Below are 23547 nucleotides of genomic sequence, written 5' to 3'. Positions count from 1 at the left end.
CTAGCTTGACTTCTGCATCAAACTTCTGGTCATACGGTTGAGTTTAACATCACATGCAGTAGTCATCTAAAACAAAGCACAAACAGGCTTTGTTCTGTTCCTTTCGAACAAATGAAGTTTTGAAGCTTTAATGGGTCATACTGCCGAGCCCATTGCTAGATGCCCAAGTCTCCTTTCCCAACTGCTTGGCTTGCAGCTCTCTCTGTACCTTTATCTCCTGAGCAGCACTCTGCCTGGTGTCAGTTTGCCTGTGTGGAGATTATCTCTTCCACCCTTTTAATGTACCAACGACCCTCAAGAAAAACTAACTCTGCAGCAACTATACACGTTATCTATGCAGCCTACTAGCTAATTACTGTTACTCTCCATCTTAAAGATTAGGAAATGGGGACTCCAAGGTTCAAGGACACTCACAAGGTCAAGGAGGTAGAAAGGGTTGGTACTTACTGTGGTTAGAAGGCCGTTTGATGATTTTGTTACGTAAATTGGTCAATATTTTAACAAAAATAGATATTTCTCATTAGTAAAGATTTATTTTGTTTTTTAGCCTTTATTTTAAAAATTAGTTGCTTGTTTTTAATTTTTGCTGTGTGTATTCATTGTACATGACACTATTACATAAGGGCACATTCCTGCAAGTATATAATGTATATTAGCATTTCTCCCATTCTTCCTACAAGAAAGTTCAGAAATCAGCTCCTCAGAAAACTAAACCAAATGACCAGCTTCACTATTTCAGAATATTTACCCAAGGGACTCTGATTCAGCCCATCCCAGAGACACCTTCAAGCCAATATTTATTGTAGTACCATCACAGTAGCTAAGGTATGGAAGGTATGGAGCCAGCCTAGGTGTCTAAGAACAGAGGGAGGAATTAAGGAAATGTAGTATATATACATACGTAAGTACTTACTTTATATGTATTGTGTGTATATATATATATATACAATATATATTTTCTTTGTATATTTTGTATTTTTATTTTTAAGATAGCAAATGTCTAAAATGGCTTTATAGGATTGGACTGCAGGCAAGCCTGCAGGCATTTTCTCAACTAGTGATTGATGAGGGAGGACCCACCTCATGATGGGTAGTGTCACTCCTGGGCTGGTGGTCTTGGGTGCTATTTACAAAGCAGGATAAGAAAGACATGATGAGCCATCCAGTAAGCACCCCTCCATGACCTCTGGCTGGTTCGTGCTTCCAGAGTCCTGTCCTGTTTGGGTTCCCGCCCTGACTCCCCTCGGGGGTTACCTGGACAGCAAGTGCAAGAAGCCTTTCTACCTCCAAGTTGCTTTTAGTCCCGGAGTTTCATTACAGAAATAGAAAACTTTCGAAGTTCACTTAACTTATTTTTCCTCTTTTGTTCAGTGTAGATTCTTATCAGCTACCTGTTTATATTTATGCAAGAGTACAGACAGCTCATAAGACCCAGTATTTACCCAAAGACACGCCTATTAATTTTGATTTTAAACTTAGAGCAGACTCCATGCTATGACTTTTAAAATGTAAATTAGATGCATAATACATTGCACAAATACAGTTTATCAAACAATATAATTTTTTCAGCCTTAGAAAAGAATGAAGGTTTGTTTGTTTGTTTGTTTGTTTTTGTGTACTGGAAAATAAATGCAACTGGAAATAATCTTATTATATGAATTGAGTCAGTCCCAATAAAGCATGAGTCATGTTTTCTCTCAGCATGGTTCCTAGGTTCTATAGAAATATAGAGTCAGGTAAGGAAACTTTCCATAGGATGTCTCCACAAGGGCCTGTGCTTAGCACTTGTGGGTGGAAATCAGCATGTGTTTGAATTCCATGCAGATAATAAAAAGCAAATCAAACATTCAAGCCTTCCCTTCTCTGGGGCTTCAGAGTGTAGATGGCTAAAACCAAATTTCCTTGTGGTTTCCTGTCTTTAGAAGGTCTATTAAGCACCTAGACTATATGCTGTTTTTCAACTACAAGCAAGGCATTCTGCATGTTATATGTGGCTGAGAAGACATTTTATTTGGGATCTTTTGAAAATTTTAAGGCTAATATGGGTTATTCATGCAGGCTTGTAAACCAGCTTGGCTACTACCATAGAAGAAAATGACAGTTCTGATGCTATCTGTGGTTGAATATATCAACCAGTACTTTTGACTCCCAGACTCATCTGGGAATACTGGTTAAAATGGGTAGTCTTTGATTCAACTTCTTTTCCCCCATTGAATCAGAATACCAGAAAATGAGACCTAATGATTCTTACGATTCTTAGGACAAGTTCAAAGGAGGGGTTCTGGGGATTCTGCATGCCCTTCAAACTGCTTGGCTCTGGGTGTCCACCTGGTCATGGCGTTGTTCTCACCTGCACTCTTGGAAGGTAGCCAAGCCTTAGAACCTTAGCAAGGCCAGATGAGTAAGTTAAACAAGGTAGGAGGTAGCTTGCAAGCAAAAGCAGATGGAGCATGGATTTTAATGAGATCTGAGCTGTCGCCCTTTGGGCTAATTATCTGACTTGCTCCTTGGCTAGGGTCCTCTGCTGGCAGTTTTATTAATTAGGAAGTAATGAGAAGGTGTGAGAGTCTCCTCCACATCCGTGGACTCCCCCTCCTATCAGGTGAACTTCAAGTTGGCCCAGTCCAGCCCTCCATAGTCCTTAGTCCAATGGGGATGACAACAGTGGGGAAGAGTAGGTTTGTGCCTGCTGGGGCACGTGCATTCAATCAAAGGTAGCTGTTATTAGTGACTAATTGCAGGACAAAGGATCTCTCCGGAGGGTCCCTGAGGCTCAGTGGCTGTGGTCAATGGGCAGATCACCACGTGTCATACTCCAGGGAATATTTTGGTTTGAGGTTTTACTTCTGGATCTTTCCTGGAGTTGTTTCACCAGCAAGACAGTGGTGGAGTTCCCTTAGGCAGTCTCCTTAGCCATTGTTCTTATCTCCCTGATAGAAGTAGCTATCTCTTTCTTGCTTCTCTTCCTTCTTTCTTCATCACACAACTGAGAAGTTCCTGTGTTTGCCCGTGGATCTCAGCAGTGATTCCCTTGGCAAGCCCTGAATTCCTCTCAGCAATTTGCCTAAGCTCTTGGACTCTTCACTCATTCATTCGTGTCTGTTTCTTTTGGTGGTGCTGAGGACTGAACCCAGAGCGTGGTACATGCCAGGTCCATGTTCTACCACTGAGACACACTCCCAGAATCCCCAGACTTATTCTAATTGTAAAGAAGGCCAAGTGGTTTAGAGGTTTATAAGCTGAATTCTCTTACTGTCCAGTGTAAGACACAAATTGGAGAAATATTGAAGGCAAACATGTTCTTATCTAAGACTCCACATCTTAGAAGGCATGCTCATAGAAACAATTATGTGTACTCATGAGATTAGATAAAAATATAAAAATATGGGAAAGATCTATTTTCATTAGTTGTTAAAACAGATGAAAGTAATAACTTCTCAAGTCTATGAAGCCAGAAATCAATTTTAAACAACACAATTTACATCTATGTGAATGTGTTAAAACTCAATTGGTTGAACAAAAGTAAATGTTTACAACAGTTTGGTCAACTCAAGCTCTGAGCTGAGTGCCAAAGTCCCAGCCCCTTCTACCCTGGGTTGTTTTCTATCGCCATGACAAAAGTCATGGCCAAAAGTAACTGGGGAAGGTAGGGGTTGATTGGCTTAACACTTCCCGTTCCTAGTTGGTTACTAAGGCAAGGCAGGGCTGGACCTCAAGCAGGAAGCAGAGGTACGAATGATGCTTGCCTGCCTGGGTTTTACTATTCTCCCGGCCCATCTGCTCAGGGATGGCACCACCTATCCTATCTAACCCTCTTATTTCACACTAACGAACAATGTTTAAGGAAATACTCTAAATTGAAATGATAAATTTGACAGTATTTGCCATAGCACTATTTAGAGGGACCGAGGTACTTGAAACCATTACACAGATCCACAATGAAATAAAGTCAACTACTGTAGAGTCCTTTGTCAGATGGCTGTTGGCATTCTACAGAGAAAAATAGCATGGAAATGCTTATAACAAATGGGGAGGGGAAACAGCAAATTCTTCTGTTTGTTCCAAAGATGTGGGTGAGCACATCTGTACTGAAAGATGTGAGCACATCTGTACAGAACCATGGGTAAGAACAACGGAAGGAGAAGTATTAATGTTGTAAAAAGAATGAGAATAATTTATTTTCTGATTTTATGGTAGCATGTTTTTATTGTAGAGATGCTCAGTTTTTCTCTTATTCGATACAGGCTATTTGTGTTTATATGTGCAGCTTATTTTATTCATGTTACATGGGCTTGCCCTTATTGGTGGCTTGAATGTCCATCTTATAGTAGCTACAGAATTAGTACTGAACTACCCTGTTTCGTAATGTTTCCTAAATGTTTGCCCTTGAATTTCATGGACCCCAGAGAAATTCAGATTCTTGCTAGATTTAGCCCTGTGTATCTTGGCCTTTTCTGGGTGCTCTTTTCTCTGATCCAAATGATTTGCATAGAATTGATTGCTTCCGATGTTTTATGCTTTAGACAATGGGCCTTGCTTGGGATACAGAAAGCCAAACCAGCCCTACAAATGGATCTCCTACAAACAGGTAAGCCAAGCTCGTGCTGTAGGAGCTGCCTCTGCTTGTGTGCCATGAGCTGCTTTGGCCTTGTTTTGATCCTGACCTCTTCTTCCTGACCCCTTACTCTCTTCTCTCCTAGGTGTCTGATCGAGCAGAGTACCTGGGCTCCTGTCTTTTGCATAAAGGATATAAGTCATCACAGGACCAATTTGTTGGCATCTTTGCTCAAAATAGGCCAGAGGTACCATGTTGAAGCTAATTATATAAACTGATGTCCCCCAATACAGCATTCTGACCCTTGCTGATGATTTTACCCAAGCCATGTAAAGATTCCACAAATGCTTATTCTTCTGGTCCAGAAGAGCTGGGCTTCCAAGTATCCTTAAATCTCTGCTGAGTGTCTGATGCTCTAGCCTATGTGGTTGGACTTCAGTGTGGATTATTTCAAGTCACTCTGATCTTCATATGTGGAAAATAAAGAGGAATGGCTCCACAAAATCTTGCAGGTGTTGGAGAACAAGACGAATCAGTGTTAGAATTAGACTTCGTACTTTGTACTTGACCTGGTAAACCAATGCATCTGTGGCTATTGAGTCTGGCCATCATCATCTTTCCACAGTGAGCTGAAAGCAGATGTTACACACTAAGATCGTTGGAAATAATCTTATTCCCACGTTCCAATGAAGTCAGTAGGCCCAATACCCTCAGAAAGAGACTTCGTGGGGCTCATGCATTTACTAGAGCCATTGCTTTAGTTGGGTTTTAAAATTAGTCCTGAAAAGTACTATGTACCCCGGTGCGGGAGCTACAGTAAGAAAAAGTCTCCTTATTTAGACTAAGAACTTAACATCAAAGCCAGTGTATCAGTCAGTCTTCCAGGACTGCCATAGTGAAACTTGAGATTAAGGTGCCCACAGTAGAGTTTCTCCTGATGCAGCCCCCACTGATATGCAGGCCTTTCATTATGCATCTCCTTCTGTCTTTTCTCTGAGCACATACTCCCCGGGGTGTCTTTTTCATCTCTGGATTATGGCCATACTCTTATGTTCATATTTAACTTCACATCATATAGAGGATTAGAGTTTGAACATGGATTTGGGGGAATGGGGTGGGGACGCAGATCGGTCTGTAAGACTTAATCTGCCAGTTGTGAGCAATGGTTCTCTTTGTGACACTCGTCATGCTTGTGTGTGGCCATACTGGTATGGCTTTTTTTCCTGTGTTCATTTCCACTGTATTTAGATGGATTTTTTTTAATCTCGAATATTAGCAGTCCTTTGAAGTTCTGTGCAGCTTCCCTAGCTTCCTAGGACCAGATAATCTTGCCCTCTACTCTTGAAAGGGGTCTCTGTCTCTCACAGTCTCAGTAGTGCTTTCCATATCTCTTATGGGTGAAATTACCGCTCTCTTCTCTTGTGTGCTGGTCTACCTTGGTTTTATGGTTATTTCTGTGCATATCTTAACTTATTTATTTAAATGTTCCTTAGAGCAGGATAAGTGACAGTCCTATGGCTATTCCTAAAGGTTTAAAATAATAAGTACACTAAATAAGTATTTGTTAGTTGAATATCTGAATAAATGCTCTTCAAAGTCAACTTCTGGTACTTAACTTGAACTTCTTCTCTGTAGTGGGTCATCTCTGAGTTAGCCTGTTACACATATTCCATGGTAGCTGTCCCCCTGTATGACACGCTGGGTGCAGAAGCCATCATCTTTGTCATCAACAGGGGTAAGTTTTTACTATTATTTTATAATTTTATTCTTTCCTAATGCTGAATAATTCTTAAATTTTCTTTATTTAGTTTTTCTTAGTTTTTGATATTATAGTATTTAGAATAGCATTTACATAGAAACTACAAAAATCCCTGAGGTATGCTTAGATAAGAGGTTCGGCAAATTAAGATGGCCTAGGATAGTTTAGAGGCAAGACTACTTTGAATACATAGAATAGAAGTCTGCACGCGATAGGCTTGCCTAAGTCACAAATAGGAAGGATTCTTTCCTATTCTTTGATAGCTTGAAAGCTTAATTCAGTCTATGTAAACAATAGGCACCAACATGCATGTAAATCCATAGAAGTGTTAGACAAAGGAGACCAAGTTCAACTGGCAACAGCATCCTTTCAGCCATCTAAGGGAGCGTCTTTGTCTCTGCTTTGCTGGCTGCGTAGCTTTGTTTGAGTAATGCACACTACAGGAATGATGACGTTGAGAATCACAAACCATCTGCCTTCTAAAGAGTCCATTTGCACTCACCTTCCGCATTTGTCCCCTGCGCTGCAAAGCAGCAGCAGGAATATACCCAGGAGACAGGATTAGAATGAGTTTTCTTAAATGAAAGGATTTACATAGTCCTAGACACTAAAGTGTGCCAGCAACATTGGAAAATAAAAGGGCTGGTATTTCAGCTAAACTCATTGTTTTTCTTTTTCCTTTTTATAGTCTATAGAGTATTTCAGCTTGAACTCTGTAAATCGCATTTATAGATGCAATCTCATTCAGGAACCTACTGTTTTTGACATTTAACCGCTATCCCACTTTTTTTTTTTTTCAAAGAGTCATGTATTTAACAGAATAGTGTGGTGACTTCTGGCTTGATTTCTGCTTTTAGCTGATATCCCCGTGGTCATCTGTGATACACCCCAAAAGGCAACAATGCTAGTAGAAAATGTGGAAAAGGGCCTCACACCAGGCCTGAAGACGATCATCCTCATGGACCCTTTTGATGACGACCTGAAGAAAAGAGGAGAGCAGTGTGGAGTTGAGATATTATCCCTGCAGGATGCGGAGGTATGAGTCAAAAACAGCTTGCAGCTAGGTAGGTGGTTTGTTAGTATGAGCAGGATGCAGGCCATCTACACACAAGCACAGGACTATTGTTCAAGGATAGTGGACATAAGCCAGAGTCAGAAGTCTGAAGAACAATTTCTCTGGCAAGTACAAAGCTCATGACATAGGTGGACAGATACCCTTGGCTAGCTGTATGCCCTTCTGAGTGTAGAATGTATGGGTGGAGAAACTCAAGGATGTTTACGAATCTGCTCCCTGATGCAAGTTGCCTGAGTTCCCGGTCTAGTTTCCACCTGTTAACAAGCCACACCCCTCCCTAGCTATCAATGGAGGATTAAAGTGGTCCTAATCTCACAGATATGTTGGCAAGGGTTAAATGAATTCTTGAATGTGAATTGCTCAGGAAAGTGAGGAGCATAGCATAAATCCTGGCATAGTCATGATTTATATTATCCACGAAAGGTTTAATTATGGCCTTAGATGACTGGACCCTAAGAAAATGGCGATAAGCTTGAGGTCTGCCTTCTTTAGATTAACATTCTTCAAAAACTTTATGCTTTTCCCGTTGTATATTAACATTGGCTTATGGGTTAAGTCCAGGTTGGAAACTGGAAGGGTGAGAACAGGGGAAGGAAGAGCTGACTTGGTCATAAGTCTGTCCATCCTTAACGACTCTTTCTTTTCCTTGATTTCCTGTGCACTTAGAATATAGGCAAAGAGAACTTCAAAAAACCAGTGGTAAGTGTTCTTCCTGAGTTTGAGTTTCGTATAGTCCACTCTCAGTTCACTGTGGACTAATATCCTTGTGTTCCTCCTCCAGCCTCCGAAGCCAGAGGATCTGAGTGTCATCTGTTTCACCAGTGGAACTACAGGTCAGTGCCTGTGACTCCTTGACAGAGCTCCCAGGGAGCCAGAAACAAGGCTAAGTCCTGAGCTTACCATGCCATCACCCTGTCCATGTGTGCTCACAACCCGAGTCACTTATGAATGGGTTTCCAGGTAGAAAAACACAAGCATAAGGAAACAGATTCCTCTGAATACAAATGGTAGCATCTGCATGCTGTGGACTTTAGGAGTCTTCAAGATGGTGTCAGAGTGTCAGCTTTTCCTCTACCCTTCCACTGTTTCAATCAGATGTAGCATGGGAGTAGTTTCATAGAATATACTGTTGGGATGGTTTAATGGATGTACCACTGGGGTGGTTTCATTCAGTCAGGGTAACTCAGTGTTGGTTCTCCACAGATGGCTGTGTCCTTACTCAACAACATTTAGTAGAAGGTTTAATTATATTTATTGTGGACTGTTCCAATATGTCTGGTTTATAAAGTTCACAGCAGTGTTGTTGGGAGATCTTAGGTATAAAGTCTTAAACCTGTGAATAGTACAAGAGGTTTTTTGTTTGTTTGTTTGGTTTGGTTTTGTTTGTTTGTTTGTTTGTTTGTTTTGAGACAGGGTTTCTCTGTGTAGCCCTGACTGTCCTGGAACTCACTCTGTAGACCAGGCTAGCCTCGAACTCAGAAATCCACCTGCTTCTGCCTCCCAAGTGCTGGGATTAGGGCGTGCGACACCACGCCCGGCAAGAGTTTATTTGTAACTTTCTTTTTTACAATTATCATCTGAGATTCTGTCTGTGCTGTAGGTTAAGGAAGAGGTCAGTTACACAATACGTGGAGTGGGAGGATTTCTGGGGGCACCAATCATTCCCAAAAAGAGGCTGTAATAAATAAATGTCTACAGAAAGCTACAGTCAAGAGGACAACTCTAGTCTCTAGAACAGAACCAAACTGAATTTAGCTTCTTTCAAGGCCAAATGTTACAAATTAGCCACACTAAGGATCTTTCTCTTCACTTCTGCTTTCCTACAGGTGACCCCAAAGGAGCTATGCTAACCCATGAAAATGTTGTTTCAAACATGGCTGCTTTCCTCAAATTTCTGGAGGTCAGTGATCAGAGAAAGGAGAGGCCCTTGCTAAAATGTCTCTTGGCTATAAGATTTTTAGGAGGAACACAGTTAAAAGTCTATTATTTTTTTCTCATCACTGTGACAAAACACCTGATGTAGGTGACTTTTGGGGGGATGTTACTTGGCTTAAAGTTTGCAGAATGACACGATGCCAGGCAGCTCCATTGTGATGCCTGTGCAACTGGGATTCTTCATAAATTAGTGGATCAAGAACCAGCAGACAGGGAGTGGGGCTGGAATCTAAAACCTCGGGACCCATCCCAAGGTAATCCCTTTCCTCTAGTGAGGCTCCACCCCCTAAAAGTTCTATAACCCCAGAAGACAGTAGTACCATCTGGGGACCAAGTGTCTAAACACAGGAGCCTACAGGGTCTTTTGCATGTAAACCACACCAATAGCAAAGTATGGAAAACACTGATGTAGTCTTTCAGACTGCATGTCAAGCCTCATTGTTTCAGGATTCCTGCACTGAATGGTTATAGGATATATCAGCTTGTGGAATAATAAACTAAGTACCCAGGGAGGTGTTTATGTTCTACACATTTTAAGAGTCTTAAGGATGATGTCAAAATACCAAGGGTTTTTTCTCTACGCTACCACTCTCTCAGGTAGATGGGATGGTTTCAGTCAGACAGACAGGCTTAATGAAAAAAGAGAAAGGGAGTTTTAAAATCTCTACTGGAAGAGAAACTTAACATCAATCCACTGTCGTTTGTCCCCGGTCTACAGCCTATCTTCCAGCCCACCTCTGATGATGTGACCATATCCTACCTTCCCTTGGCTCATATGTTTGAGAGGCTTGTCCAGGTGAGTGTCCTGCCTGCCTAGCAGGTAGGAAGGGGGTTCCCGACTTGCTGGCTCCACATTTATTCAAAATTCAGGGACGAAGGACATCCTTTCTGTACAGAATCAAGCACAGGCACACCGTTGGATTCTTTGAATCCTGACTTACATCAGTTCATCCAGTAAGTCTGAATAACTAAGGAGGCTATTACTTGCTCCTGACCTCACGGGGCACACATTGCCTGTCTTCTCTTAATCCCGTGCTGACTCTCCAGACAGTTTTACTTATATGTTGGCTAGAGTTTTGAGAGGATCGAGGGTTAGAGAAAAGTGTGTCCACTGAGGGAGCAGGGTGGAAGCATTTGATCCAGATCAAGGGTCCGCTCTTCCTAGGGAGCATTTTTACATACAACTTGAGTGTATAAGGTGGTATTGGCAGACACAGTGTGTGTTCCTTCTTGGAGTAGTCTCCAAAATTTCCAGCCATTCTGAAGCTTGTTTGAGGACAGAAGCACTAACATCTCAATGTCACAGGTGTTGTGGGAAAGAGGCATTTTCCCTCCCTTTGCCCTGAGCATCTCTTCACCCCATATATGCTCAGCTGATGTACAAAATGCCACGTTGCTTCTAATGAAATTTATACCTATTTTAGTATTTCTCAAATGGGAACCATCTTAACGGAAGGCATGTTTTTCTATTTTAACTGGCCGCACTTTCTTTAGTGCTCCAAGATGAGTACTTCTCACCAAGGATGGTATCTTAGACTGGGGCACAGAGCTGTGGCAGAACCTGAGGGTGGGACCCATAGTTTCACAGTCTGTTATCTGTCTTGCCACTTCAACAGTAATAAGTTTCCACCCTTTCTTGGGGGGAGCCTCTCAGAGACCTACTTGGGTATGTAGATTGGCAGGAAGCAGGTGTTCTGCAGAGGGATATGCCTGCCAACTTCTGATTTCTTTCTCACTTCCATCAGAGATAGGACTGTCTTCAGTGATCCAGGGCACTGAGCCTCATCTTCCATCTTGTTCCAGGGTATCTTATTTTCCTGTGGAGGCAAAATTGGGTTCTTCCAAGGAGATATCCGGTTGCTACCTGATGACATGAAGGCTTTGAAACCCACAGTGTTTCCTACAGTGCCTCGACTCCTTAACAGGGTCTATGATAAGGTATGAGACTTGCTTCTGCTGGCATTATACTGAGAAGGCTCGGAGGGACTGGATCCTGACAATTGATTCCAGCTCTGTCTGAGCTCCGACAAGTATCTATCTAAGCATGCTAGAACTACAACTGTAAGAAGCCATAGGAAATGCGCCTTTTCTCTGGGTAATACTGCTGATCTGAGGAAGTGCTGCACTCAGACTTGGGGAAGTACCTCAGTTTTTAACCAGCACACGGGAACGTTCTTCCTCGGCTTTGTATGTGCCAGTAATCTAACCTTTTGCTGAAGTGCCAGACGGAGGTAAACATTTCAGGTGTGTTTGCTCATTTAACCCTCCCAAGAAACATAGTAAACCATGCTTGTTCACAGAATCACAATGTGGAAGCAGAACCCTGGCTGTTAAAGAATTTAATAAAGAAAAGGGGCCAGAATAAACTCTCACACTAGTTTTAGCTGTCACTAAGCACTGTTCACTGAGGTTGCAAAATGGCGATTTTCCTAACTGCAACACTCTTCTTTTACATTCCTTAGCTACATTCTACCATAAAGACCTAACAAATATTTTATTCTCTCCTTAATTTATTACTCATAAGCATAATGAATTCATGCCCCAGCAATCCTCATAAGTGACCAGTGAGGATTTTTTCAATATTAGTTTGAACTCGTTTTTATTTTGTATTTTTCCGTTCATTTTAGTCATTCATCTTGATGTTCCTAGTGTGCCCGTCAAATTCTTCTGTGTCCTTTTGACATGACCCCAGTAGTCTATGATGGGTCCCTTCTTCCTGGTACCAGATATCCTAAGCTCAATTTGTGTGTTTCTCAGCCAAGCCTTAGACTGCAACTGGCTACTGAGAGCTGGGATTTGAAGCCAGGCTTAGGTATAAACCTTCTCTTCCATAGACCAGGAGACCAAGGGAATGACACCATTACTTATGTACTTTGGACCTTACCTCTCACATTCTGATACTGGTACTCCATCTTACCAGAGGCCAAACTGAGCTGTAGTAGGCATGGAAAGTATTCTAGAATGCAGATGGTGCGTGGACACGCTACGCCCTGTTTACACTCTCCCAGTCAGTTCCTCATCAGACTGTGGAATCATCAGATTGGGTTGTTAAGGTTCATATTCTTGAACTTTTTTTAATTTTGAAAGGAAGTATTTTAAAATAAGTAATACATAATGGATAATTTTAATCTGGAACTTATTTCATAAAAAAAAATGGACATTTGATTAGATACAGTTTTGGTCCTAGCTTTTTGTCTGTGACTTGTTAGGAGAGCTAGTCATGAGATCGTGGAAGGTAAGCAGTTTGTGGTAGAGAGGGGCATCAGGCCTGTCATAAAGTAGGCAGCACCTGAATCACATGGCCAGACACAGGTAAATGATGTCGCAAGCACAGGAGTGGACGCTCCCGGCTTGAATTGGGAGGCAAGAATGTACAACTCTAGCTGACTCCAGGCCTGTAATTAGAAGCACAGGTCGGAGAAGCATCCTGTATGTTTTGAACAGGAAAGAGCTCTACTGTCTCTGAGTGCAACTTCTAGTATGAGAGGTCCTAAAGGCTGGAGTAGTGTTTAGGGTATAGTTTTGAAAATAAAGAGGTTCCTGTTGCTATACATGGGGCCACTCTTCTCACAGGAGTGTGTTGATAGATTGTAGGGTTACAATGATGCCAGGATCATGAAAAAGAGGAAATAACATGAACAGGGAAACATGATACCAAAGTGTGTGAGCCCAAAGGGGAGTAATAACGTCATTAGGGATTTCTGCTAGATTCTGTATGATGTGGCTAAAGGCACATTTGCTGTAATGATGGTAATTCTCTAGGTTAGGAGGATATAAAAATATCATAAAGTGGAGGAAGGGAGAGGTAGGACTAATTCTTAAAAGCCAGATTCCTAAACCTTTCTCTGGGCTACTAAGTCAAAAGCCCCAGGGTGATCACGGCCTTGGGGTGATTTCCTATCTAATTGTGGGCTAAAGGGGTAGGGGTAGGAGTGGGAAGGGAGAAGAGCCTACGTCTGGCCAGAGTTTCTCCTGTGCTCTGGGCAGGCAGACGCGGGAGGGCTGCCAGACGCTTTCCACTCGGCCTGGGTGGGCATCTAATCCACTGACCCCACTCGATGAGGGGTGGACAAGGGGCAGCCCCAGATACCAGGGTCCCCAGGGTGACACCCTCAGCCCTGGAGTTACAGGAGAGAGGGCAGAGGGGGAGAGGTTCTCACGAAGGCAAGAGTCCTTAGTCCAAGCCTTGACTGGAGCACAGGAAGGCCTTCCATTGGGATATTAGAAACGGCTCATCAGGAGAAAGCCTATCCCATCATCCAAGCACAGCAGGCCTTGATGAACAGAGACAGTCTATGGTTTTAGAGCTTTATTGTAGAAAGACAGGGGGAAAGAGAGAAGGTGGAAAGAGAGAGAGTGAGACCGGCCATGGCCAAGAAGGGAGGAGAAAAAGGGGAGAGAGAGAGAGAGAGAGAGAGAGGAGAGAAAGGCTAAAGTAAGAGGGAGAGAGCAATAGGGAGAGAGAGTAAGAGAGTGAGAAAAGAGAATGAGAGAATGAGGAGAGAGCAAGGTGGGGCCAAGCAACCCCTCTTATGGTGGGCTGTTATCTTATTGTTGCTAGGTAACTGGGGAGGAGTGTAGCCTGAAGGTCAGAAGCTTGGGACATTGTCTACTAGCCATGCTTCTCCTGTGGGAGCTGTGGGGGGCGGTAACTTCAACAGAGCCAGAGGTCCAGGAGATATGAGGGAACACCTACCGTCCCACATAGGTGAATTATCACCACTCAGGTTCTACTGGGGTTCAGACCTCAACTCGACTGGAGACCCAGCCTGTCTGTGCATAGCCCAATGCCTCACATCTGATTTTAAGCAAGCCGTGGTGGCCATCTTTTTTTTTTTTTTTTTTTTTTTTAAATTTGTTTATCTCCGTTATGGAAGTTGTTTCCGGGTCATGGCCCAGGGTGATTTCCTATCTGATTTTAAGCCTGTGGTGGTGGCCATCTCTTTTGATTAGTTTATTTTTGTTATCGAAGTTGTTTCCTGGGGACCTGGAGTCTTTGAGGTCTGGAGCATTATGTAATGATGTTACTTGCTTCCGAGTGTGGCCATATAGCTCTGTGGCTTGTCATTAGTAAGCAACTTAACAAGTGTTCGTCACTTCCTTATGAAGCAAGGAATTATTAGAATCTTGGCTATTACCAAATGCCTTGATAAATACCTCCAGTAGTTTTCTAACCAAGAGGCCCTATCACCCTCCAGGTACAAAATGAAGCCAAGACACCTTTGAAGAAGTTCTTGTTGAACTTGGCTATCATCAGTAAATTCAACGAAGTGAAAAATGGCATCATTCGGCGGGACAGTTTGTGGGACAAGCTCGTGTTTTCAAAGATCCAAGTAAGTTGAATAGATCCTGGACAGCAGGGCTGGCTGCCACTTAGCACCCCCCACCCCCCACCCTCAGGTTGCAGTGGCACCCTAACTAGAGATCTTCATAGATCTTCGATACTCACTCCCACCTTTCTCTTGGTGCCTCTTTTCTTTTGTGTATATGTGTGTTTGGGTGGGGGTGCGGAAGCCTGTGGCATGCTGTATGTGTAGGTCCAGAGGACAACTTCAGATATTGAGCCTCACCTTCCTTCTTGTCTGGGACAGTGTCTCTCTGGTTCACAGCTGTATACACTAGGCTATTAGTTGGCCTGCTAGCATCTAGGGATTCTTTTGCCTTCGACTCCCACCTCTTCACAGAAGAGAGCTGGGATTACAGGTGTGTGCCACTGCATCTGGCTTTCTTTGTGCTCTAAGTGTCTGGATATTGGTCCTCTTGCACAGCAGATGCTTACCCACTGAGCCACCTTTTGAGATCACTCTTGTGCAGCTTCGCACTGCAGAGGAATGAGAAAGCGTACAGCAGATTTGATGTAGGTGTCAGCACTCTGTAGTATTGTCTTAGTTGAGTTTTGTTAAGTTGGATTTACTTAGTTGTAGTATGGTTTCATTCAGTTTATAAGTGATATAAACTGAAGAACCTAAAAATCAACAACAACAAACCCTCAAGTTCTCTCAGGAATGGTGATGGCTCTAATAGAAAGCATTTTAAGTGATTTTCTATAGTGCCAAGCTGTACTGTATGTGCTTGTAAGTCAACCACGTTGGACAGCTGGGCATGCGATTTCACCCATTTTACAGTAGAGGAAAAGGAAGAACAGAGGCTCAACAGCTCTTTTTGTTTCTATTAAACAGCGCAGCCTGGGTGGGAAGGTTCGCCTCATGATCACTGGAGCCGCCCCCATCTCCCCTCCAGTCTTGACATTCTTCAGGGCTGCAATGGGATGCTGGGTAAGATTTCACATTTACATCAGTGAAGCACACTATTCAAATAACGATGAAATTGTAAATGAAAGGCACTGAAGAGAAGGCCACACTCAGATCTTAGACAAAAGAAAACCCCTGACCCCACTACTCACTTCTTCATGTATCAAGTATAGAAATCTTTACATAAATGGAGTCAGGGTTCCAAAGCTCCCATCATGCCATCCCCACTGGTCTCCTTACCAAAAAGCTTAGTTAGTGTCATTCACAGTTTCCCAGTAGCATCCAAATGATGAGTCACTGTTGACAGTCAGTCTGTCCACAGGCCACAGCACATGTGTGGCAGTCAGAGGACAGTTTAAGAGTTTGGGTTCTCTTTTTTCACCATGTGAGTCCCAAGGATGGAATTTCGGCTCTCAGGTTTGGGAGTAAGTGCCTTTGCCCATTTTGTCAGCCCTACCTATTACATGTTAATGCACATCACGAAACTTCAGGCAGGTCTTTTATACACTCTCAGGTAATACTTAAAGTACTATTCCCCACACACTTGCCAATGATAAGTTTTTCAGCCAGTTAGTTGCCTCTAGTCAAAATACTTCATTTCATACTATTTCTTTTATCAATATGTCTTAGGTTGGGTTTATTACTGTGAAGGGACACCATGACCAAGGCAACACATATAAAGAAAAACCTTTAATTGGGGCTGGCTTACAGTTTCAGAGGTTTAGTCCATTATCATCATGGTGGGAAACATGGCAGCATCGAGGCAGACATGGTGCTGGAGAAGGAGTTCTACATCTTGATCTGAAGGCAGCAGAAAAAGACTGAGTTGTTGGAGGTAGTCTAAGCACAGGAGACCTTAAAGCCCACCCTCATAGTGACATACTACCTCCAACAAGGGCACACCTCCTCCAACAAGGCTACGCCTCCTAATAGTGCCACTCCTCATGGGCCATGCATTGACACACAGGGGTCAAATCTTTTCAATCCACCACAGATACCAAACTTCACTACTCACTGACACATGTATTTCTTCCATGGATTACTTCCTTACAGAAAACAGGCAGTGGGTGATTTAGTTCCCTCGAACATTGCTAAGAGTTCCTTACATACTTAAAAATTAATCTCCATAATGCTACACATTTTTTTTCTTGGTCTATCTTTTTCCTTTGCCTTGTTCATAGCTATATAAAAATGGAATTGATATGCATGCCAATTGATGAAAGCTTTCTGTAGTGGTTTTTAAATTGCTGAGACAGGCCTTTCTTTTCTTCCTTTTAATTTTGTTATTGCTTTTTTGTTTAAATATAAAAGAATGATTTTATGTATATAGGTTTTTTGCCACACACAAGCCTGTTGCCCTCAGAGGCCAGCGGACAGCAGATCCTGTAGGACTGGAGCTACAGATGGTTTGGAGCTGCTGGGAATTGAACTCAGATCCTCTGGAAGAGTAACCAGTGCTCCTCACTTCTGAGCCATCTCTCCAGCTCCCACAAGGCTATCTAATCCCCACATTTTCTTAAGAGCATCTTTACCCACATCTTCTGGTCGTTTTATGGCTTTATACTTCTTTCATTTATGCCTCATCCATCTGAAATATATGGATCTGGCTGTGGGTGTTCCCCCTTCTGTTCCAAACGGGTGTCTAGGTTGCTGATTCAGCCAACCATATATCACACCCAAAATACAGGACAGAAACAGGCTCAGCCTCACAGAGACTAGTCCCCATACATGTACCCATTATCAAAAGCCTGGTACCAGTCAGTGAAGGGTCTTTGGGGTTTTCAAATTGCCATTCTATTGGCTATTCTTAGTACCTTTCTGTCAGCCCTAAAGATTAATAAAAAGTTCTTCCAACTTCTTCTCAGAAACACCATCGTTCAGTATCTCTACTTCTACCAGCCTGGCCAAACTGCCTATCAAGTTGCTTCCTGCCACCAGCCTTTCTCTGGTCAAGACTATCTTCTTTATATGAGGGTTAGCAACGACAGTACTACCCCCACTGCCTGCTTTACAGCTGCCATTTTACTGGAGCTCAGCTAAGCTCATTCATTTATACATGGTCTATGGCTGCTTTTATGTTACACTGGCAAAGTTACATTGTTGCGACAGAGACCAGATGTTGTGAAGAACTAGCAGCTGGGCATGCCTTTGAGGTTTTGCAAAACTATTTTCATCTCTTGTTTCTATAGTTTGTTTTCCTGTCTTGGCCATAAGGGATGGCCAGTCATACTTTATCTTAAGTCTCAAAGCTCTTCTTTGGTTTCCCAGGTGTTTGAAGCTTATGGCCAAACAGAATGCACAGGTGGATGTTCAATTACATCACCTGGGGACTGGACAGCAGGTGGGTTTTCCATTTGCTAGTTGGGAGAAGTCGTCTAGCTGAACCATGGTTTAGGAATTTAAATAATTCTGGTGTTCTGGATGAATGTGGTAAATGGCAAACTCAAGTCTTGCTTTCACTCTTAAGAGTCAGTCCCATAAACATCTTAGAAACGTGCTTGCTCTAGGGTTGCTTAGCCCTGAATATATGCTATGTTCTAGGTCATGTTGGGACTCCAGTGGCTTGCAATTTTGTAAAGCTGGAAGATGTGGCTGACATGAACTACTTTTCAGTAAACAACGAAGGCGAGGTGAGTAGGTCATGTCCAGCACTCAGATGATTGACGTGGGGAAGCTTAGTCCAAAAGAATAAATCTATGACCTGGCTTGGGTTTGATTCCTCAACTTTTAGGAAGCAATATAAGATCAGTGAGTTGCATTTTCCTATAGTGGGGACTGTAATGGAAACCATTAAGTGAATTTGTTCGGAATAGGTGTTTTATAAGGTACAAGTAGCAGACATTTCTATTATCTCCCCTTTCCTGTCTGGTATACAGATCTGCATCAAAGGTAACAATGTGTTCAAAGGCTACCTAAAGGACCCAGAGAAAACACAGGACGTACTGGACAAGGATGGATGGCTTCACACTGGGGACATTGGTCGCTGGCTTCCAGTGGGTATTTCTCCTTAACTTGTAAGGCTCTCTGCCATGGGACTGGGGAGAATAATCTACTTGTTGCAAGAGGGATTAGCAATACAAGCTTAATCAGCAAAGGCAGCTGCAGGGAAATGGGTTTGCTGCCTCCTTTTCTGGCATTTCCTCCAAGTACAAAGAGCGGAGCATACCAATTGGAAGACCCTAGCTTAGGAGTTGGGAGATCTGTGTTCTAGTCCTAGCTCTCTCATGGATTGATAGTGTGAAATCCTGAAGAAGTTGGCCAATACGTGATTAGGAGCTGCCAAAGCTAGTCCTTCTTCTAGGCTGGAGCACTTTCATGATTTTGACCACAACGTTACAAAGACAGTGGAAAGTAAACCAACTGAAAGGCTTTTCTTCCTTCCATACTTCTTGTCAAATACAATGTATACCATAGGTAGTCCTATTGATGCTGTGTCTAGACATAATAAAGGAGTGTTTCTTTTTAATTAACCCATGGAGACATATCAAAACAGACTTCTAAACCATGTGTATGCATAGGCCAATGCCTGCCTCTCAATGACCTTCACAGTTCCTCTCTGTGGAACACTTTTTTTTTTTTTTTTTTTGGTTTTTCAAGACAGGGTCTCTCTGTGCAGCTCTGGCTGACCTGGAACTCACTCTGTAGACCAGGCTGGCCTGGAACTCAGAAATCCGCCTGCCTCTGCCTCCCAAGTTCTGAGACTTTTTTTTTATAGAATGGCTTGCTGATGAACAACTAGCAGTAGTGGCTGAAAATCTCATCTGTTTTCTTGAAACAGCATGGTTATAATGAAGATGTGTAAGCCCCACAGGGGAATTTCCCAAGGGTCTCCTTCTTCTAAAGTTTTCTTCACTGTGTTAAGAGAGTGGGGCTGTAACTACTACCTCTTGTTGTTATTCAAGATTTAAGAGGTTCGGAATACTTGACCATGAGACTCCCATGATATACTTTATTGATTGGGTTTACAAATTTGTCTAATCACTGTCCCTGCTCTAAACTAAACCCAGGAGGCAGGCAAAAGATGGGCTCCCTCCAACCACCATGAGTGATAATAGGCTGCTGATTATTGATCACTTCAGTCTAAATTAAGTCTGGCTCATTGATGGTTCCAGGGTTAATTCAGTATACAGCCCTTCTTATGGTTTGCTCAAGTGGACTGTGTTTGCTCCATGTCCCAATCATACAATTCAAATCCCTAAGAAGATAAGTGCCTCAGGAATTGAGTTCAGGGAAATGAAGCAGCATATGACCTGTGATGGTGGTCAATGCCCTGCCAGCTCTGCTTCTGTCTTAACAAGCCAATTACAGGCTGGCTTGATCAGCAGCACCCAGCTGTTTTAGCCTGCTCCCCGATTTAACAGGAAGTAACCTGGCAGCAGGAAGAGATAACTCCTCCATTTCTCAAAAAGTTCTCGAGATGGGGGTAGTTGGAAATAAGTTATTAGAAATTGGGGGCTGCAGAATGTTTTCACAGCCATTTGCATAACCCAGCAGGACCCTGGGGCTTTCCCCGAGGCTTGCTGCTTGGTTTTCTACAGACAGGCTTTGTGGAAGCCACTTCTCCTTTCTCCAAAGCCAAGAGAAACACAGAAATCTCCAGAGAACCTATTTTAAATAAGGACAACACCCGTGGCCTTCTTACTGATACAATCTCCAAGGCTTCAAAACACTGATGCCTTTATCTGCTTCATACAGAATGGAACTCTGAAAATTGTTGACCGGAAGAAGAATATTTTCAAGTTGGCACAAGGAGAATACATTGCTCCAGAGAAGATTGAAAATGTTTATTCCAGGAGCAGACCAGTATTGCAAGTTTTTGTCCATGGGGAGAGCTTACGGGTAATACTCCAGTGTTATGGCCTGTGTTGGTTCTCATAGCCACATAAGACATTTGTATAGGTGGGTTCAGATAAGACGCCCCAGCTTACAATACTAACTACAAAACTACATTCCGAATCATAAACATCCAGGCGATAATTTGTTGGCGTTAAAACAACTATCTTAAGAGGTAGCTTTTATCTCACATGACTTTCTGCTTGGGACGCTTAGTGTCCACTCTGAGTAGCTCCTCTGACACAAAACTGTTCTTTGTATGTTACACTTAAACTGGTCCTTTGGGGATTGGGTAGGGCAAATTTCAAAATGGACTGGCTAGGGATTCGATTCTTAATGACAACTGCTTCTTTTCGAGGAGTCAGGTTTGGATAGAACGTCTTTGCAGTGGAGTGCAGAATGGGACAGGAACTGAGTACCAGAGTAGTCTGAAGGTCTCACCTATCACAATCCACTTCCTTCCCACAGTCGTTCCTGATCGGAGTGGTGGTTCCCGACCCAGATTCACTTCCCTCATTTGCGGCCAAGATCGGGGTAAAGGGATCATTTGAAGAACTGTGCAAAAACCAAGTAAGCATGGCTCAAAATGTTCTCCAAGTAAGCATGACTGAGAATGCTCTCTAAGCAAGCATGGCTGTGAGAGAATGTTGCATGCATATCCTGGCCTGCTGGAGCAGAGGGAAGGCTCTCCCAGCTGGGGCACCTCTGGGTTCTCTGAGCCTCCTCTCTGCAGGGACACTCTTTCTGCTTCTGTGACAGGTAACTGCATTTGGTAAGTTTTATTAGAATGTAGAGTTTAAAACATAGAATGATTTTTTATTAAGCAGTAACATGCTGCATAAGAGAAAATGGAATATAGACTGGAAAATGCCTTTAGACAGAACCTGATAGCCCCTCGGTTTGCCTTTCCATTTCCTTGTTTCCTTTGGGAAATGCAAAGTACATATGCTTCAACATACTTTTTGTATCTCAATTTTATCCAATCTTTCAGGCATTTTGAGTTGGTTCTTGCTTAGCCGTTCATTTAAACCTCTCTTCAGGCATACATGCTGTGATGTTTTTGTGTTTCAGTGTGTAAAGGAAGCCATTTTAGAAGACTTGCAGAAAATTGGGAAAGAGGGTGGCCTGAAATCCTTTGAACAGGTAGGTACTGCTGATACCATTCTGGTCCCTCAAGTACCACTGGAATTTTATGTAAAGCTCCCACTTACACTGGTTTCAAACCTGTAACTCCCAAGGGCACAGATTTTATTTATGTGTTCTTCCCCCCCTCTTTATTATTCATCCACTTACACAAATGTCAAGTATAGCTCAGTTTGTAGAGTGTTTGACTAGCATGCATGGTTTCATTCAGTCTCCAGGGTCACATTACCCCCGATATGGTAGGACAGACATACTTGTGATCTCAGTGATAGGTGGGAGGGGAAGGATCAGAAGTTCAAGATCGACCAAAGCTATATAGCCAAGTTGGAGATCAGCCTGGACAGCAGAAGACCTTATCTCTGAATGCATGAGTCTGTGTCTTTACTGTCCCACTGTACAGCTTCTTTTATAAAGTGAAATAAATTTTGCAGTTTATCACTTTACAGACGAAGTGCCAATCATCAGCATGTGCTCACCTTCTAGGTCAAAAGTATCTTTGTGCATCCAGAGCCGTTCACTATCGAAAATGGACTTCTGACACCGACACTGAAAGCCAAACGAGTAGAGCTTGCCAAGTTCTTCCAGACGCAAATCAAGAGCCTCTATGAGAGCATCGAGGAGTAGCTGAAGGTACTTAACTGATGAGGGCTCCGGGCCTGCCTGCCCACTCTGCTGCCTTGCAGAAGTATGGCCTAAAATCTATCCCATGTTTTGTCTTTTCATCATTCCTGTTGTTTAATCATTATGCCCGTAAACTGCAGCATACAATGTAAGACCCTTGTCCAGAATAAAAGACCCTCCTCTCATCTCAGACTTCTTGGACATTTTAGAACTTAGGGCTGCTTTATTACCATGCTGTTCTTCAGGCCTGTGTTCTGTATCACTTCCTCACGACTGCCGTGCCAGTGCTATCTTCATTACTGATCACCAGTTCTAGTGTCACAGGGTACACCTGTTTTATAAAAACTGTTTGCTAGCAGCTCAGCACTTCCTGAGGCCTCCAATACAGTGGTTACCAACCTTCCTAATGCTGTGACCCTTTAAGAGAGCCCCTCACATTGTGGTGACCCCCAACCATAAAAATTCATTGCTACTTTATAACTAATTTTACTACTGTTATGAATTATAATGTAAAAAAATATTTGAAATATCAGATAACTGATATGTGACCCCAAAGGGGTCGTGACCCATAGGTTGAGAACCATTGGTTTAACAGGTTATAATTCATGTTTTTCAGTTACTCCATGAAACTACTAATTAGAAATTTAACCTACCACCCATACTAATTGTATTTATAAGACAAACTTCTATGTACTTAAGTGTAATCAAAGTTTATGCAATGAAGGAACAAGGTCAAGTATAACAAAGTATAAATTCTCTAGTTAAGACTTCTAAGTTGGGAATATTAAACCACAGCAGATAGGGTCAGAAGGGAATGCTATTTTAAAGTGTTATTTGCAGTGTCAGCTTTTGACATTGTCTGTTCTCTACAGTTTGCTGAGCTGGAAGCTGTGGGGAAAGAAGTGGAAACTATGTCCAGTGAATGAAGCAAGCGCTAAAGTACTGTCCTGAGTTAGGAACAAAGCAATGTGGGCAAGGTCGATGCGATGCCTGCACTACAGGCCTGTCTTCTGTGATGGAAGCTTTGGATCTCTCTCCTTGGCCTTCAGTCCCTGCAGTATTTTACTGTAAGATAGCATGTGGTGCCTCTACTTGTAAATGTCAAATCTTTGAAATAAACTATTACAGATATTATGTTGTGCCTGCAGTCTTGTGAACTGTGATGAGAATTAGCATCAAAAAAGAATCATATGGCCGGGCAGTGGTGGTGCATGCCTTTAATCCTAACATATAGGAGGCAGATGCAGGAGGATCTCTGAGTTCGAGGCCAGCCTGGTCTACAGAGTGAGTTCCAGGACAGCCAGGGCTACACAGAGAAACCCTGTCTCGAAAAAACAAAAACCAAAATCCGAAACAAACAAACAAACAAACAAAC

General features: G+C 42.6%; 1 protein-coding gene across 2 annotated transcripts in view; it reads left to right on the top strand.

The window, feature by feature from the left end:
- Acsl5 (acyl-CoA synthetase long chain family member 5) overlaps window positions 1-23306 on the top strand; it is a 44366-nt gene extending 21060 nt beyond the window's left edge. For both annotated transcript variants that reach the window (XM_021151496.3, XM_021151497.3), the window contains exons 4-22: window positions 4524-4588; window positions 4701-4802; window positions 6191-6290; window positions 7172-7350; window positions 8056-8088; window positions 8171-8222; window positions 9216-9289; window positions 10043-10120; window positions 11128-11262; window positions 14523-14657; window positions 15504-15599; window positions 17844-17916; window positions 18117-18205; window positions 18452-18568; window positions 20271-20414; window positions 20877-20978; window positions 21480-21551; window positions 22035-22181; window positions 23045-23306. In XM_021151496.3, the coding sequence (XP_021007155.1) occupies window positions 4524-4588; window positions 4701-4802; window positions 6191-6290; window positions 7172-7350; window positions 8056-8088; window positions 8171-8222; window positions 9216-9289; window positions 10043-10120; window positions 11128-11262; window positions 14523-14657; window positions 15504-15599; window positions 17844-17916; window positions 18117-18205; window positions 18452-18568; window positions 20271-20414; window positions 20877-20978; window positions 21480-21551; window positions 22035-22175 (1787 nt within the window). In that variant the 3' untranslated portion in view covers window positions 22176-22181; window positions 23045-23306. The remainder of the gene's footprint in view (window positions 1-4523; window positions 4589-4700; window positions 4803-6190; window positions 6291-7171; window positions 7351-8055; window positions 8089-8170; window positions 8223-9215; window positions 9290-10042; window positions 10121-11127; window positions 11263-14522; window positions 14658-15503; window positions 15600-17843; window positions 17917-18116; window positions 18206-18451; window positions 18569-20270; window positions 20415-20876; window positions 20979-21479; window positions 21552-22034; window positions 22182-23044) is intronic.
- The last annotated feature ends 241 nt before the right edge of the window (window positions 23307-23547 follow it).

Source organism: Mus caroli, unplaced genomic scaffold, assembly GCF_978045245.1.
Source record: "Mus caroli unplaced genomic scaffold, Mus_caroli_1 scaffold_20, whole genome shotgun sequence".
In the NCBI taxonomy this organism is placed as follows: domain Eukaryota; kingdom Metazoa; phylum Chordata; class Mammalia; order Rodentia; family Muridae; genus Mus; species Mus caroli.
Note: the sequence above shows the minus strand (reverse complement) of the source record. Positions and strands in the feature narration are given on the sequence as shown.